This window comes from Macaca nemestrina, chromosome 14 (genome assembly GCF_043159975.1).
Source record: "Macaca nemestrina isolate mMacNem1 chromosome 14, mMacNem.hap1, whole genome shotgun sequence".
In the NCBI taxonomy this organism is placed as follows: domain Eukaryota; kingdom Metazoa; phylum Chordata; class Mammalia; order Primates; family Cercopithecidae; genus Macaca; species Macaca nemestrina.
In genome coordinates this window covers 13,324,610-13,342,730 of record NC_092138.1, presented here as the reverse complement: position 1 = coordinate 13,342,730, position 18,121 = coordinate 13,324,610, and the positions used below count along the sequence as shown (strand labels likewise).

General features: G+C 38.3%; 1 protein-coding gene across 16 annotated transcripts in view; it reads left to right on the top strand.

Moving 5' to 3' along the window:
• The window catches only part of LOC105498757 (neurotrophic receptor tyrosine kinase 2), a 376,720-nt gene that overhangs the window by 45,941 nt on the left and 312,658 nt on the right, over nt 1-18,121 (top strand). For all 16 annotated transcript variants that reach the window (XM_011771075.3, XM_011771074.3, XM_011771073.3 and 13 more), the window contains 3 exons: nt 8,953-9,089; nt 9,635-9,767; nt 12,975-13,280. In XM_011771075.3, the coding sequence (XP_011769377.1) occupies nt 8,953-9,089; nt 9,635-9,767; nt 12,975-13,280 (576 nt within the window). The remainder of the gene's footprint in view (nt 1-8,952; nt 9,090-9,634; nt 9,768-12,974; nt 13,281-18,121) is intronic.

The window sequence follows — 18,121 nt, the reverse complement described above, 5'->3', positions numbered from 1 at the left end:
GCCTTCACTTTGAGGCTTAGTCATGTATTAATTTTCTTTTGATGGTTTCCCAACTGGTTCTTTCAGGACAAGTTAGATCATCTAAACAGAAAATGACACTAGAATGTTGGATTTAAAATCTTTCTCTGGAATTCTGTGTTGAAGAAACCAGATAACATGCCAGTATCTTCAAGTTAGACACCTTGTTTGAAAAATAAAAAAAGAATTTATGGTCAGCTGGCTTTTTCTTTTACATATACTTTAAAAACACATCTGTTGTGTTTAAGTCACAGATTTGAAGTTGGTCTTGTTTCCACACTTTTTGGAGGGGGGTGAAACTTTTTAGCTAACTCAGAATCAGTAAACACTGTGGTCTTGTGTGTGTCATCTTTGTAAACCAACAATTTGCCAACTACCATGGCCATTGTATTTAGTTTGCAATTGGTACTATTTTTATTTCAATGAAGAAGAAGAACTACTGAGATTTTATTTGTTTGTAAGATGAGTTTTCTTTAAGAGCTTCCCTTGTTAGTATTTCGTCATGGAGGTATTATATGGAGAACAAGTTCTCTACATTTTACATGCAAATACACATATTCCATGGTGCCTACTGTACCCCTTGATCATAACAGGCATTTGATGAAGGTTTGCTGAATTAACAAATGCATGAACCATATCATATTAATGTTCATATTGGGCTAAGTTTTTAATATAATGGTGTGAACGTTTCAGTTAATTAAAAATAACTTAAATACATTATTTTAGCCAAATTATTCTATAGTTTAGTATTTTTTCATTCTTTTTGAAATTTTTATCCTCATTGCATTTTTGAGAGAATCTCATTTCTTCTTTTTTCTTTATATCCTTAGAGATTAATCAAGCATGATAGATGGGGCTGGGAAGTTTAACTGCATCATTTTCATTAATAGTGCAGTCAAAATGCCTCACAATATTTTTCTAACAGTCCCCTCCTGCTGTGAATTACTGTAAATTTATTCATGCTGTAAAACAAGTAGTGATTCGTTTCTTCACAAGGCTCTTCTAAACCTTAGAAAAACTTATTAATTGCAAGGCAACAAAACATTTTCATGTAATATTTCCACATTAATTGGAATAAAGAGGTGCTATGAGCAATGGTTCTGAAGACTGAAACAGAATCATATAAGTGCTGGTGAAGAAAGCTGATTTGGCCAGGCTGTGCTGATTATCTTCTCGTACAAAAAATCTCCCTGCTAATTCTTCAAGTGTTTTTGATGAAATTATTTATCATGTAGTATTTTTTTAAAAAAATTTCTGCTCAATTCCTGCACACTTAGATGATTTTCAGCAGTTAATCTTGCAGTATAAACCTTTCAGTCACTTCCCCTGGCATAATGGGATTATTAAGGAGCAGTGGATGTTACATTTTAATTTTAAAAAATACGATCATTATTATTTAAATCTTACCTGAGAGCTTCTTCAGCAAGTGTTAATAGTACATGAAATGCTCTGCCTTAAGTAGATGGCAAATACATTTAAGAAAGGCAGTATTCCTCTGGGTCATATCAAAAGAATCCCTGCACCTATTTTACTAGTAACTAGTTACCACACAGAATGATAGTCCCACAGTGAATATAAGGTGGCAATTCACTTGTTGGTTGAAGAACTGTGCAGTTACTATATAAACCATCCTTAATGGTCCTATGGCTTGAAATCAGACTTGCCTTTTGTTTCCTTCCTATTTATTAGGACAATTTCAATTTTCCGCTTTTCCAACCTTCAAACTTTTAATGTAGAAGCTTTTAAAGGCACGTCCACAAAATACTATTTATGTTAGTGAAGGTCAGTTCACAGGTGCCCAGAAGGAGAGGCCAGGTTCCTTGAGATAAATTGAATTTAGTGATTTACTTTTAAGATTTACTTTTGGTTTCAACCACAGTTTGTAGCACATATGTCTGTGTAGCATATTTGTACATACTCCTTGTTTTGTTTGTGTTGAACCAAGAAAATAGACTGGTAGTAATTCTACTTTGTTAACACTCCAGATTAAAAGAATATGCTATATTAATGCTCTATGTGGAAGTTAGAGTGATATGAAACATTATTTTCTTAGCAACTTAGTTGGATTGACTTTCTTTCCTGAAAATTATACACAAAGGCTATTTTAGCATACTGCTTTGCTTTAATTTTCTTAGAGATCAAGTTTTGTCTCCTAAATAAAGCCAACCACACAGTGGATCGTTGTTTTTCTTTATCTTCTTAGAATGTCAAATGAAGTTGTTTTTTTCTCATCTGTCAACTGCTGTTTAAATTTTTGTGTTTAGAAGTTATGTGGTAGCTGTCACTATTGTGACATGGCTCACATGTGCTTAGAAGCGCAGTTTCAAATTTGAGCTTGCAAAGTCATTTTTGCTAACTTTCTGTCAGTTTTGCTACCAGGTATAAAGCAATCACTTCTAAATAGGTCAGGCTCATTTTTGCTTCATTCTTGGTTGTGGAATATAGCTGTTTAGGAGGCAAAGAACTTTGAAGATATGACAAAGAGATAGAAGGGTAGAGGGGAAGGTTATAGAATTTTAGTATTCTGTTGACAGAGAATTAAGAGATAGGTCAAGTGTTTTTTATTTGTTTTAAGTTCTTTTATGTGTGCACAAATAGAAGTGAGAGGAGAGAAGGCAGAGAACAGACAAAATTATAATTTACTTGAATATTTTTATACAGGTAAAGTGATGCTCAGGATCACTGAAACAAGCTGAAAGCAAACACAAGCCAGACCTACTGGTGATTACTGAAAAATATTAGTAAAACCCTGGCTTAATCCAAAATGACTAGAGTTTTGTTTTTCCTTAAGAGAAAGTGAAGGCCTACACCCTTTGAATGAGTGATTGAAGGATCTAGTCAATTTGGTCAACTCTCAAGAAGTACGCACGAATAGGTGGGAGCAGAGACATGGAAGATCCCGGCAAAGGAAGCAGCCGGAATGCTCTGGTTAAGGCCCTGGACAGACGGATGTGGGCCAGGGCCAACCCACTCACTAGCTATTTAGTCATGATACTTGATAGCCTTAACTTCTTCATCTGGAAATAGAAATATTAATGGCACCTACTTTTGAGGATTTTTGGGATGATTGATAAGGTAATAAATGGAAAATATTTAAAACAGAGTGTAGCACATACTAAGTATTGAATAAATAATAACTATTACTACCATCAATAAGAATAGATTTAAATGTATTTTACATCTGAATTTTAATATATGTATATATCTTATACTTTGTCAAATTGCTTGAAGTAAAAATAAAGCCACAACAAACATTACAATCAAAGAACTGATTATGTGCTCAAATCTGCTTGGGGAATGTAAGATCAATGGAATTTAAATGCATTTCTTTATAGCAGGAGTTCTCCGAACTTTTAATTTTCTAATGTGCATTGTGAACATCCAGTTTCTTACAGAGCCTCCTTCTCCTTCTCCTTCTTCTTCTTCCTCTTCCTCTTCTTCCTCCTCTTCTTCCTCTTCTTCTTTCTTCTTCCTTTTTTTTTGTAATCTTGGATTTTTTTCCCCTCTAGAATCTCAATAAATTAGAGTTCTATAGGACACGCTTTGGGGAAAATTTGATGGACAACTCAGGTCCATATCAGATTTAAGAATAATAGTTGTAGGAATAAAAGCCCATTGAACAATTGCCGGACACTTTTGGTATAAACGCCTGTCCTTCCAAGTGTGTTCTGTGGAACAGAGAGTTTATTAGAAATGCAAATTCTTAGGCCCCAACTCAGACCTATTGGAAAAGAAGCTACATCTTTAACAAGATACTCTGGTGATTCACACACACAATAGAGTTTGGGAAGCTTTGGTGTAAAGAAAGTCAACATTTTCACTGCCTGGTTGATGATTTTCTGCTGAGGTCTACAGGCCAGTACATCCTTCCTGAAGGAATCCAGATCAAGAGACATCTACGTGGAGGTGTCTGTCTGCCTGGGAAGCTGGTCGTCTCCGATCTCCAGCGAGGTTCCCCAGAGTGCAAAGGAAGACAGCTGTAGGGCTTAGAGTCAGGATCCTTTTACAGTAGAACTAGCAGCTCTTGGAAGCCTTGCTGGGCTTTGCTGTGTGTTTGTGCCGATTTCAAATCTTATTAAGCCAAGAAGTAGTGCCTGGCAAATGGTTTATCCCGCCTTGGCTATTCATGCTTCCCAATTCATTTTTATTGTGCTAATTAAACCTCAAGTGATATTTCAAGTACAGATTGTTTTTCCATTATTGAATCTTTGGCCAGCATATTAACGCTGTGGAATTAACGTGAGTCAGATGCTTACTCATTTGTGGAAGACTTTACATTTAAGAGATCTAGACTTGGCCAATTTTGCTCAGATTCCTTTGATGACAGGGTGATACAATTTGTCTATAAATAAAGGAGACTCACTCTTCTCCAGAATAGACATGTAATTATTTTTAAATGAAATAATTCCTTTATCAAGGAATCATGAATACCACTTTATCAGTGGTATTTATGGTCCATGATGAAATGGATATGTACAGCTTGGGAGGTAGTGGTGAAGACCCTGAGCTTTGAGTTCAAATTCTAGGTCTGTATGTACTTGGACAATGTTGGATAATGTATTTGACTTTTCCAAAACTCATCTACTTCATTAATTAAATGAGGGCAAAAACTTATCTTCAAGACTGGTTCTAAGGATGAGATAAAACAAGGTACTAGGCAAGAATATCTGGTTCAGTGAATGCCCAATAAATACTAATATTAGTATTACTGTAATTAAATGCTTTTAGAGCTGTTAATTATGTGAGCTTAAGTTTGAAAAATAAAACCCACATGAGATTTTATAGGAAAAATTAACATTATGATGTAACATTTCCTACTGAAAATCTCTTTATTTTAACCTTTCTCTGCTCAGAATTTCCAAACTATTAGATACATTTATAAAGGTAGGAAATTCATTCCATGGGTTTGTACTTGATATGCCAGGGTGGGTGTCTTTAGGCTTCATTGGTGGGGTCTGGCTATGGAGGGAGTCATACCTTGAGAACAAGCACCATGACAGACCTTGACTCTGATGGTCACCCCAGAGTCAGCAGATAAATCTATAAATATAGAAAGTGGAAGAGTCGGTGGGGCATGGTGGCTCATGCCTGTAATCCTAGCACTTTGGGAGGCCGAGGCGGGTGGAGTACCTGAGCTCAGGAGTTTGAGAACAGCCTGGGCAACATGGCAAAACCCCATCTCTACCAAAAATACAAAAAATTAGCCAGGCGTGGTGGTATGTGCCTGTAATCCCAGCTACTCAGGAGGCTGAGGCACGAGAATCCTTGAACCCAGGAGGTGGAGGTTGCAGGGAGCAGAGATTGTGCCACTGCAGTCCAGCCTGGGTGACAGAGCAAGATTATCTCAAAAATAAATAAATAAATAAAGGAAGGAAGAGGGAGAGTTATCAAAGCACAAACACTTGCAAGCTGAAAAAGCAGATGCATGAGTAGTAACTGACTTAAAGGGTGAGAATGCTGGTTACCAAGTTGACAATGGAGAAAGCCAAGGGGAAACTTGGTTTATATGGCAGAACTACTACAATGCTTAGGGCATGAGAGTACAAGTAACACCAAACACTGTATTGGTTGAAAGTCTGCTAAGCCCAGGTGACTGCACCTCTCCTGCCTCAGCAGAAAACTGGAGGCTTAATTCTCTAAAGTGGATAAAACAAAGGTTCTGAGAAACTCCAGAGAGAGTGAGGCCATGGGAACCATAGAGAATATGATGGATTTACATTCTGAATATTAATATTTCCAGGCCTCTTTCTCTTCCAAGCAGGAAATTGGAAGAGCATTATTTGAATAACTTGACCACCCCCTTCCTCAAAATGATTTCATGATCCTGACATCAGGTGGTACCTAGTAAATAGGCCAATAATATTGTCCTACAATGAAGCTGACAATTCATAAATTTGTGCAATGCTTCTAGTACCTCAATCTTAAAGATGTATGAATAGCCAGACATAATTGAGGAAAGCTTGTAATTGAAAGACAAACACAAAAGCAACAAAGAAAGAGAGAGAGAAAAAAATTGCTAGAAACAAAACTGATATAGAGAAAAGAAAAATTCAAGAAATGATTGTAAATATATCATAGAAATCGTAAGAGATATTGCATCCATGGAACAAGAAGAAGGTGCTATAAAATAAGAACATTCAGGAACAAAAGAAGAGCCTTGGGAATAAAAAATATGATAGAGGAATGAACAACCTTAAAAGCAGGCTTTAAAAATTAATCTAAAAAACTCTCCCTGCAAATAGAGCAAATAAATCAAAAGTTGGAAAATAGGAAAGGAATGGAGAATTAAATGGGCTATCTATAAGGTCCAACCTCCAAGCAATAGTTCTAAGTGGTAAGAAAGCATGTGTTATAGTTATATTGGCACATTTTTTTCCTTTCATAGTGGTACATAATAGCAATGTTGCAACCTGTAATTAATACTGTTTTAAATTTGGTGAAATAAAGTAAGTATTGCATATTAGATGGTTCTGGTGTTAGTAAGGCTTGCATACTCATAATAATTTTTTTTTTTTTGAGATGGAGTCTTGCACTGCTGCCCAGACTGGAGTGCAATGGCACGAGCTTGGCTCACTGCAAGCTCCGCCTCCCGGGTTCAAGCGATTCTCCTGCCTCAGCCTTCCCATTAGCTAGGATTACAGGTGCCTGCCACCATACACACGGCTAATTTTTTGTATTTTTTAGTAGAGATGGGGTTTCACTATGTTGGTCAAGCTGGTCTCGATCTCCTGACCTCGTGATCCAACTGCCTCAGCCTCCCAAAGTACTGGGATTACAGGCATGAGCTGTACCTGGCCACATACTCGTAATCATCTTTATGTCTCCACTGAGACAATTATAGCACATGAAAAAGTGTGAAGACAGAGTATGTTGAATGTGGTGGGGGCCTGAGGAGAGCTGTCATTCTGTTTGAAAGGGAGCCCCTATCTCATCTTCCACAGTGGGAGGTCAGTAGATACTGCTGAAACAGGAAAACCAAGAAGTAGCAATAAAGAGTGATGCTTAGTGATGAGCAGAGCAATGCCCAAAGAATAAGTTAAAGGAGATGAAATGGGTGCCTCTGGGAATAGGAAATAGTGCCGCATGGGTAAGGTGGGACTACTGTTTTTCACACACAGTAGCTTGAATCTTTTTCATAAGTTTTATAGAATTATCAACTCTTCAAACTATGTGATTAAATATTTGATTTTTGAAAAACAAAATTAAGTATATACATATTTTTAAAAGTCACCCAGATTATGCCATTGACTTCAAGGGGATTTTTCACTAAGTAAGCCCATTTCTTCTATTTTGCCTTGACACGCTCCCTAATAAATTGAACAGCTTAATTGTCATAGAAGTTGTGAAGAAAACACATTGAGAAAAACAACAGACTCATCCAAGGCCACAAAGTTAGTATGTGCCAGGTTTAGGGTGTGGGGCTTGTATTACACTCTCTGTTAATCATTGTTATATATTTCATTGCTCTGTATAACTCTGGCTATTAGGGGCTTTTTTTTTTTTTTTTTTTTTTTTTTTTTTTTTTTTTTTTGGTCTCTAGTTACATCTAGAGACCAAAGATGTAACATTGGTCTCTATTGGATGCTCACAGGAAGGAAGAGTTTGGAAGGGGGTCTCACTAGCCCCTGAAAGCCAGATCTTATTGGGGAATCCTCTCCCAGTGGTGGGAAAACCATGAGATACAGACTGTATAAATCTTATTCCAGTCTGATTTCACTAATAAAGAAAGATGGCTTTGCCAGTAGGAATACATGATAAGAGAAGGGTTTATCCATAATAATGTGAAGATGACGGGTCAAATATTGCCAGGTGGGTGGGTTAATTGCAATTTAACAGTTGTTGAAAATGAATCGCCTTCTTTGACCTCCAGGTTCTGATCTGACTTAATGCTGTATCATAGTTCTGCAGGACATAACTGTCAGGTGACTACAGTCCCAAGCAGAGTTCCTGACACCAAGAGAGGGACAGCCTCCACTAGCAGGTCCTGACATATTGTTATACCCTCTAAGACATGCCTACGTGTAAAAAATACCATGATTCTTATGCAGTTTAAAGCAGTGTCCACACTCAATTGGTGTGATAATTTCATGAAGTGATAGCAGCATCCCTAAAATTACACATAGCTTTTGAAATATAAAAATATAAAAATGATGCTTTGCTGGACTATTAAAAAATGTTTATAAGGTTCAAAGTTTCATCTGATAAGTACATTCTCAGAGTCTTTCCAATAAAAAGAACTTTTCACTGAAATGAGTCCATATACCCATTTTCATTATATTCTAAATAAGATAGCAGTTTTACCTATAATATTCAACTATGATTTATGTAACTTTGAAACATTCTAACACTGTAATAGTTCAAACTGCCTGTCTTTGAAAAATGCTTTGAAACTACATTTTCTTCAATAGAATGAGTCTTTCAAAATCTGTGTCTGGTAGAGGGTTACATTTGTGAGAGTTACTTAAAGCAAAAAAACAGATTTTTGCAAAAACAACATAGCTGCATCTCACCCTTTTGTGTTCTTGAGCATTAAAAGAAATAGGGGGTAGGAGACAGAAGGAAATAAAAGACATGATGTCAGTCCATAGGTACAATCTCTGTTTATGTGCAAAAACTGGATTAGTAACTGTAGAACAGAAAAAGAGGTGGAAGACAGTTCTTTATACTAGTGTTCTTAAAATAAAAGGTTATTAGGCATTAATGCTATAAGAAATGTGCATAATTTATTTTGAAATCTACTTATAGCTTTTTTTGATTTATGTTAAATCTATGAAGCTGATCAAAGTGGCACTTTTTCAGATCAACATAAATCAGTCTCAAAAAGCAATTAAAGATTGATTTTTAAAGCATAAACAGTTTTCAATTTATTGCTTTTAGTTTGATACTGCATTTAACTATTTGCATATGCCTCTGTTTACTTTTCTTGTTCCATAGGTTTACCATCTGCAAATCTGGCCGCACCTAACCTCACTGTGGAGGAAGGAAAGTCTATCACGTTATCCTGTAGTGTGGCAGGCGATCCGGTTCCTAATATGTATTGGGATGTTGGTAATCTGGTTTCCAAACATATGGTAAGGCTTGTGTTTGGCTGTGTCTTAATAGAGAGACAAGAGTGTTTCAGAATGTGAGAATGTATTAAACCTAGTGATGATCATTTGATATTTTATAGGGCTACATATAGAAATTTACAAAGAGTTTTTGATGTGCATTTACTTTCTACTTATTCTTAATTAACAAAGACTAATGCAGGCTTGCATTTTAGTTATGCATACCTAAAAGAGCGAGGAGTCTTTATATCCCTAGTGAACTCTTTGTATCATCCTGAACAAAGCGAGTGACTTTCCCTGTGGTCTTCTCCCTTGGAGGGAATTCAGGGATCTAGTCAACCTCATGCACTTAGCAACTGAAACCTAGAGAAATAGAATAACTTCTGATTTACTTCTTTGCCTGAGCCTATTTCAGGCAGAGAAGTTTTTCTAATGCTATATATATATATAAATAAAATATTATATTTATATATTTGTTTTTTTCTCTAGTTAGGGGAAGAAACCCCAAATCTTGTCACTTTGGGATCAATCCTAATCAAGGTTATTTTTGTCTGTTAATTCATTTGTAGAATGAAACAAGCCACACACAGGGCTCCTTAAGGATAACTAACATTTCATCCGATGACAGTGGGAAGCAAATCTCTTGTGTGGCAGAAAATCTTGTAGGAGAAGATCAAGATTCTGTCAACCTCACTGTGCATTGTACGTAATCAGACTGGCATGTGCTTTTAATAGCAAATGATCACGGACATACCTACGTTTGTTGCTGGGACAGTATATGCAGTGTTTTGTGCATACTCAATTAAGAAACATTATCAGCCTCTTTTACTTGTTCAATTTCTGCTTAATAACTCTTGCTCATGCATGATCTTTCTTTTCAGCTTCTTTTTTGATTTTGAGCTTGTCATTTTGTGCCTTCCTCTGTCTTTTTTTCTGATAGAATATATGTTGGGCTGGTTGCTCCCTCTTATCAATGTTTTAGCTTAAATTTTCGTAAACCAGTTTCTAAAACTTTCTTCCTCTATAAAAGCAATATGATGCTTTAAAGTTATGATACCTAAAGTATTTACTGGGTGTTCACAAATGCCTGATTGTACTGTTGATAAAATAAAACCTCATTCGTTTGATAATCAAGTTTCTGTGAGAAGGTAGGATTAGTCCTGCTTAAATTACTGAAAATTATTATCAACTGTAGAAAACTTTTATTATTATTGTTTTAAATTTCTGTGTACATTGAATCTAAGTTCAAAGATATCCATCTTCTTAAACATAAGTATATTTTTCTTCAGTATTGTAACTAATTACATTTTGAAATTCCAAATTATGGCTTTTAGCTTGAAGGTGTATATTTAGTAAAAACTATATAGACACTTCACATCATTGTAAATTCTGAGCTGGCACGGTATAAATTAATGAGGTTTTACTCCATTTGGATTAGAATTTGGATGAGAAAAACATGAACATGCATGTGTGTAAGTGTGTGTATGAGTTACACACGTGTAGACCCATGGCCATAGCTGGTATCAATATGCTGGTTAACACTCACTCACAGCACACATTCAGTGTGTGATTGCTGGAGTGAATGATTGAAATCATCAGCTGTAATCCTTTATCACCGTCAGTACAACCACCATGCCCAGTGGGTACTAAACTCGTAATTTCTCATCATTTTGACCCCCTCAGAAGCCTGAAGTCAATGTTATCTCCAAACATATGCAACCACTTCCAACTGTATGTCCTTAAATCAGCACCTAACCCAAAATTCATTTGAGCATGGTGGAAGGCATGAGGGGCCCTGGGTGTGGGAACCTGGGCTGGTGGGAGGAAGGTAAGTGTGACCCCTGCCCCACTGTGGTCCTTGTCGTGGTTGGTTTATAGCACAGGTCTACAAGTGTGTGTATCTACACATGCATGGACCTTATTTTGTATAATATATATATATAGGGTCCCCCCAAATTATATTTAAACTGAATTTTTATAGATGAAATCACATATTCAACCTTTTGTTTTCCAAAGACTATTTTGAGGAGGCCTGTGAGAGATACTTGGTAAAGCAAACAATTAAGCTTTGCCAATTTACATTTAGTAATATCACATTTCTCAGGGGGAGGGACATTGTTACAACATACATGTGCGGAGTTCAGCTTCGCAGGTGCTCAGTTGAGAGGAATGTCGCTGGTAACTGGAAATCTTTCTGTAAATTATGAAAGTGAATTAGGTTCTTTTATCAGCTTGGCTTCTTCCTAGGTAGTATTGTGGGAGGATTTATCTGAAGACAAGTAAGGGGGTAATATCATATTACCTGCTTTCTAGTAAAAATATCCAAACTTGAGTTTTTTCCTCAGTTTCAGGTTAATATCTGTATGGTCACTAGGCTCTGAAAAATTGACCTTATCTGTCATAGTTTAGACAAAGACCAGAAGCCATAAATGATAAAGAATATTAACAACTGGCCGGGCGCAGTGGCTCACGCCTATAATCCCAGCACTGTGGTAGGCCGAGACGGGTGGATCACTTGAGATCAGGAGTTCAAGACCCGCCTGGGAAGCATGGTGAAACCCTGTCTCTACTAGAAATACTAACATTAGCCAGGCACGATGGCAGGCGCCTGTAATCCCAGCTACTCAGAAGGCTGAGACACGAGAATCGCTTGAACCTGGGAGGCAGAGGTTGCAGTGAGCTGAGATCATGCCACTGCACTCCAGCCTGGGTGACAGAGCGAGACTCTGTCTAAAAAAACAAAAACAAACAAACAAAAAATATTAACAACAAAGATAACCAGTGCAGAGACCCCACTCAGAGGTTTTATCTGTTCCCTGGCTACGATGCCTTAGATTTTTTTCTCCTCTTGTTTGATGAACACATATAGTCAAGAAGCAGTGCCTGAAAGGGAAGGGCCACTGGATTAAACATCAGGAGACAAGATTCTTGTTCCAGATCTGCCTTGCTCAGTAACCTTGATGAGCTCACTTAACCTCATTGCACTTTGGTTTCTTCATCTGAAAAAATGATGCTATTAGATCTCAAAGGTCTTTTCCAGTCCTTGATTTTGTAATTACCAAAGTCAGACTACATTAAAATAAATAGATGAAGTATTTTAAATACCCTCACTTAGGATAAGTACTCTGTTTAAAGATTCTACTTGATAATGTTTGTTTCCCCAAAGCATAAAGTGCTTTATATCTAAAATTGAAATAATCCCTACTCTGTCCAGGCTTAAATTGGACCCCAAACATTTAAAGGATCCAAACATTGGCATCTAGGATCCTAGCAAAAATGGACAACAGTATAATGAAATGTGATACTTTCAAAGAGTATTTACTATTGACAATCAGTAATAAATATTGATTTATTAAACTTATAATAATTCATCAGCAGCAGTAACATTTATTGCATTGATCCGTTTGATCTGTTTTCGAAATGTGAGATCAAGGCTTCACATAAAATTTTAAAAGTCGTTTTTGTTATTTGTATTATTTAGGAAAGAAGTTCTATCAAAAAGTATTCATTATTTTATTATTTTGGATTTTTTTTGGTGATGAATCTGTATAATATCAAGATACAGATATTAGAAACCAAAGTCAACTTCAAATGGACTCTTTCCACTGTCAGAAATCTCTTGGATCTGTTTGGAGCTGGTTTTCACTTATACTGAATAGATTTGAGAAGTGACTGTAATGCATGGGTCTTAAGTAGAACACAGAAAGGAATCTCTCTGAAGCTCTCTGTGGGGAGTTACATCCACCCTGATGATGATACAAAATACTGATGGATTCCAGAGTTTCTGATCATGTGTTTTTCTAAGCCATACAGTGGTTGAGTAAAATTCCCTATCAATGACACAGACATCTCGAGATGGGGAGAATTCTGAGCTTTCTGATGCTATTAACTCTCTCTTTTTCAATTTAGTTGCACCAACTATCACATTTCTCGAATCTCCAACCTCAGACCACCACTGGTGCATTCCATTCACTGTGAAAGGCAACCCCAAACCAGCGCTTCAGTGGTTCTATAATGGGGCAATATTGAATGAGTCCAAATACATCTGTACTAAAATACATGTTACCAATCACACGGAGTACCACGGCTGCCTCCAGTTGGATAATCCCACTCACATGAACAATGGGGACTACACTCTAATAGCCAAGAATGAGTATGGGAAGGATGAGAAACAGATTTCTGCTCACTTCATGGGCTGGCCTGGAATTGACGATGGTGAGTAACTGACGCTTTTGTATGTGGGGAGAAGATAAGAGTCTATCATTTCAGCTATTGACAAAATCACGTATACAATAAACCATCCCCAAACCCAGTGGCTTAAAACTCCGTTATTTAATCTTGCTCATGGATCCATAGGTCAGCGGAGTGGTTTTATTTTGCATGTATTTATTGTGGGAATCAGGGTCATGAGGCAACAGATACATAGGAGATGTGCTTGCTATGACAAGTGCAGAGTGAAAGAGGACAACTGGAACAATGTGAAGCTTCCTAAGGCCTAGATTCAGGACTGGTGCACTATACTGTCTCTTCAGCTTATCTGCCATTGGCCAAAGCAAGTCACAGGGCCAAAACCAAGTTAAGGGGCAGGGAGTTGTTCTCCTCCCAAGAAGGGGATGAGGAAATTAATAATTTTGAATAGTTATCTGATATACACTGGATTAATAACTACTCTAGAGTGCCCCTTATGAGAAAAGGGTCATTATTATTATTACCATCATTGTTGCAAGTGTTTAATGAGATTTTGTACCCACAGTGGAAAAACCCATGCAAAACTACAAGCACAGGAACTGTGTTTGGTTGGCTTGTGATGCATTTAAGATTTATTTTCTAGCCTCTTACCTAATTCAAAAAGGAGAATTCTGGTTTCTCGTCCATGGATGAGAAATTAGTGTCTTGGACTGTTTTGCTTACCCGGGCTGACTGAGCTGAGTGATTCTTTTATTGGCTCCCAAGCTGTTTTTCTAGGAGTGATAATAGTGCTTCTCTGGCCAAAGGCTTGGACTGCGGAAAGGATGGCTAGCATCAGGGGTCTACTCTGGGCACAGCAGGAGCATGTCAGTGTGAGCTTCAGGAACAGTGGGACAAGTATCATGCATTTACCTGCTTCAGATGCTGTCCTTCAGTGGAGTGTTCTTACCTACTCAGTCTCATTGCCTGAATGCTTGCTACCAATGTGATGGCCAAGGCCTGTGTTTGGTTATTGGGAGCTGTACATGAATAGAGTTCCTCACCAGAGTAGCTCTGAGTCAGTCAAAGTCATGCAAAGATGACTTGGCAGGGAGAAGGGAAAATAGAACCCTGGAGACTTGTGAGGCAGAGGCTGCTTGGGCTGCATGTACCTGTGTGGCTCCCAGGGTCCCGCCACTGGCAAAGGTGGTCCATGCAAAGCCATCTCTGCAAAATGACAAGCAAGAATGCAGTCCTTCTCATTACATGATAAGTTCCTGTTATTTTGCTCTTCACTAGACCTCTTTTTAAATGCACAGGCTTCCTTAGTATGTTCAAAATGTTATTTGGAATATATGTTTGATTTATAAACAGCAGCCCTTAAGGAGCACATAAAACAAGCAATATTTGGATGCAATACCCTGACACCCCTAGCTGTTGTTGTCTTTTCCATTAAATCTTCCTCTTAATTGAGAGTTTAGCTGCTTGGCTGTGGTTGCTGTAGTAAATCTCCACCTTACAGTGTGCAGGAAGTCATGTTTGAGGGAATAACAGCTTCGTAGTTAAATCCAGAGACACTGATTTAGGACAGTAGCCTTTTGCTTGCTCTTACATAAACTTTTTACTTCTGAATAATTTTAGATCTGTAGAAAAGTTGCAAAGATAGTATAGAACATTCACAGACTTCCCCCACCATTGTTAATGTCTTACATTACTGTGGCACATTTGTCACAAATAAGACACTAGTATTGGTACATTACTAATAACTGAACTTCAGACTTATTTGAATTTCACCAATGGCCCTTTGAAACACTTGGGGGCAAAATCTGATTCAGAGTGAGGGTCTGCAGTTACAAGCTGTCAGAAGTGGTCTGAGTCTTTTGATATCAATGCACAGTACTGTCAGTGTAAAGCCAGTAGCTTCTGTTTTGGGAAGGATTTTCATCTTTCCTTTTGAACATTTCTGTATGGTACTGATATTTGGTAGAGCTGAACTCTTCTTACCCATGTGGCTTCGTTTTCATTGATCATTTCTGTTAGTTTTAACTTAGCTTGTGATGGGAAAGAATTGTTTTCTGGTATAAGAATAACTTGGTGTTTCTCAAACATTCCCTTTAAAAGAAATAATTATTTGTAAAAAATACAACTGAAACTCAATTTTATAAATATGTTTCTTCCCCTCCTTTCTTTCCATCTTCTTGCTCATGAATTTATTAGGTCTTTAAAATATTAATATCTGCTTTTAGAAAAGCCCGTTTTTTTGTTCTCTTTAAGTATTTACTTAAGTGTCAGCTATCAAGGAGTAATAAATGAAAGTGGAAATGAAGGGGACTTGGCCCAGGGTGACAGTGGATATAAATGGCCCTCGTGGGCCATAAACCAGTGTGACCGATTAGAGATTGACCCCACTTGGCTAGGGGAATAGAATCGTTGTGGGTATTTATGAGACTCACAGCCATAGTGCACAATGACCTTTCTTAGAATTCCTTCCTTTCTCATTCAACCTCCTTTAAAACTAAAGAAAAATAAACAAATAGCAAAAAAAAAAAAAAAAAAAAAAAAAAAATTCCCTGCTGGTCTGAAGTACATTCCATGTTAAGGACAGCAGGTCAAGTTTGGCTTTATAGTCCATTAATATTTCTACTATTATCATATAGTAATTGATGAAGTTTAGCTCTCACAAATATTTTTTATAAGAAATTTCAGCCTCTTTCTCCCAGTTGTTTTGGTAAGATCCCACCTTCCCTTTTTTTTTATTTGTTATATTGGAAGTTTCCTGGCTTACAAGGAAGCAGGCAGCCTGGGCTCCCGTGAAACTAGTTGCATTTCCATACAGAGCCGGAATTAATGTGACAGTTCTGGTGTCCCTTAGAGTATGTGCACCTCATTCAGCTTAGAGCAGATTTCTGCCCAGGCGCAGTGGCTCATGTCTGTAATCACAGAACTTTGGGAAACTGAAGTGGGTAGATCACTTGAGCTCAGGAGTTCAAGACCAGCCTGGGCAACATGGCAAAACCCCTTCTCTAAAAAATTGCAAGAATTAACTGGATGTGGTGTGTGTGCCTGTAGTCTCAGCTACTCAGGAGGCTGAGGTGAGAGGATTGCTTGAGACCGGGAGGTGGAGGTTACAGTGAGTCATGATCGTGCCACTGCACTCCAGCCTGGGTGACAGTACCAGATCCTGTCTCAAAAATAAAACATAAAACATATTTTTCAAAAAAGAACTAAGATTTCCCTGGGATGGTCATTTTGCTTAGGAGAATAAAGTATACTGAAAGAAACTGAAGCATAAATAACCCAAAAGTCTCTGAAACAAAAATTGGTGAGCATGGAAGAGGATGGACCAATTGGATGTGATGACAGTCATCATAACCTTTACTCCTGCTTGGGATGCAGATACTAGACGAGGTGGCAGACACCCTGCTCTCCACTTGGAGGAAGGATGGAGAAGTTCCACCCCAAGCCAGTGGCAGCCCAGTCCAAGGGGGTACCAGTCACAGTGTGTGAGGATGTGAGGCAGGCACTAAAAGAGAGCAGCCCAGCAAACCAAGATACCCGTGTAATGTCTCTTGAGCATGTTGGGGGCCTTGCAGACTCTGCCATTTTCCCAGCCAGCAGGCTAATGTGGAAGGACAGGTGCCAGCAGATCTTCAGATGTCAGCAGCACACCAGACACCAAGCCAGCGCCCTTCCCCATCTGTTAATCACTGGAAACCTGGCTGGTAACCCAGAAAGAGAAAAGACCTTCCCAGACTCCAGATACTAAATTGATCATTTTGGGTCCCACATTGAAGAACTGAACTTAGCTCCAGTTAGTTTGGGATTGTGTTTAAGGCATAAAATGCAAACTTTCAGCTTCAAAATGAAATCTAGAAAACCATGATGTTTCTCCTCTAGCACACTGAAGAGCACAACTTGTGACAATCAAACTACAGGAGTTTTATGTTACTTTTGTTTTCCATCATGTCTTTAAAATCCATTCAGTAGGAGAGATCTTCCCTGGCTCCCAGAACAGTAGCTTCTTGCCCCTTGTTGCATATTTGAATTAACTGGGGACTTTTTGTCACTATTTTGTTTGATTACTTTTTTTTTTTTTTGAGGCGGAGTCTTGCTCTGTCGCCCAGGCTGGAGTGCAGTGGTGTGATCTCGGCTCACTGCCAGCTCTGCCTCCCAGGTTCACGCCATTCTGATTACATTTTTAAATACACATTCCTGGGGCCTAGCTTTAGCAACTCAGATTCAGTGGCTCTGGGATGAGAGTTGCGCTTCGGCTTTTTTTTGTTGTTGTTTTTAAGGTCCCTAGTGATTCCAATGAGTAACCAGGAGTGAGCCTCACTGATTGGAGGAAAACTCTGAGCTGTGTAACGTTTTTCTGCATATGATTGAGTGGCAAACAATCCTTTGGTTATTTTCAGCTGCAGATAGAATCTCAATTGAGAAATGGCATGTCCCACCTAAGCTAGAAGTGAAAACTCTGGATGCGAGCTCATGGCCAGTCTCCTGTCCTCCCCAAGTTCAGGCTGGCCGTATGGGGTCAGGGATGGAGTTTGCAGAGGTGTCAGTGCCTCTGCTGCCCAAGGTGAAAGGGAGTAGAGAAGGAGATGACAGGGAAGTTTGCTCACTAGTGACTTTGTGCCCTTGGGACCTAGGAATGTTCAAAGCTGATGTGCAGACTTTCTTTCCTGGATACCTTTGTGGGCTCTTGGAGATTTCTCTCTCTGTATTTCCCATGACGTGAACAAATGTACCTCTGCTCCAGCTGGCACAAGCAACTCCTGACTCCAGGAGCGCACTTTGTGTTGTTGGGGTCCCTCAGCAGGACCTAACACTCCCCACAAAGACTTTCTCCTGTGCTGCCTCTGGACTGCAGGGGGTGCTCATAGTCTCTT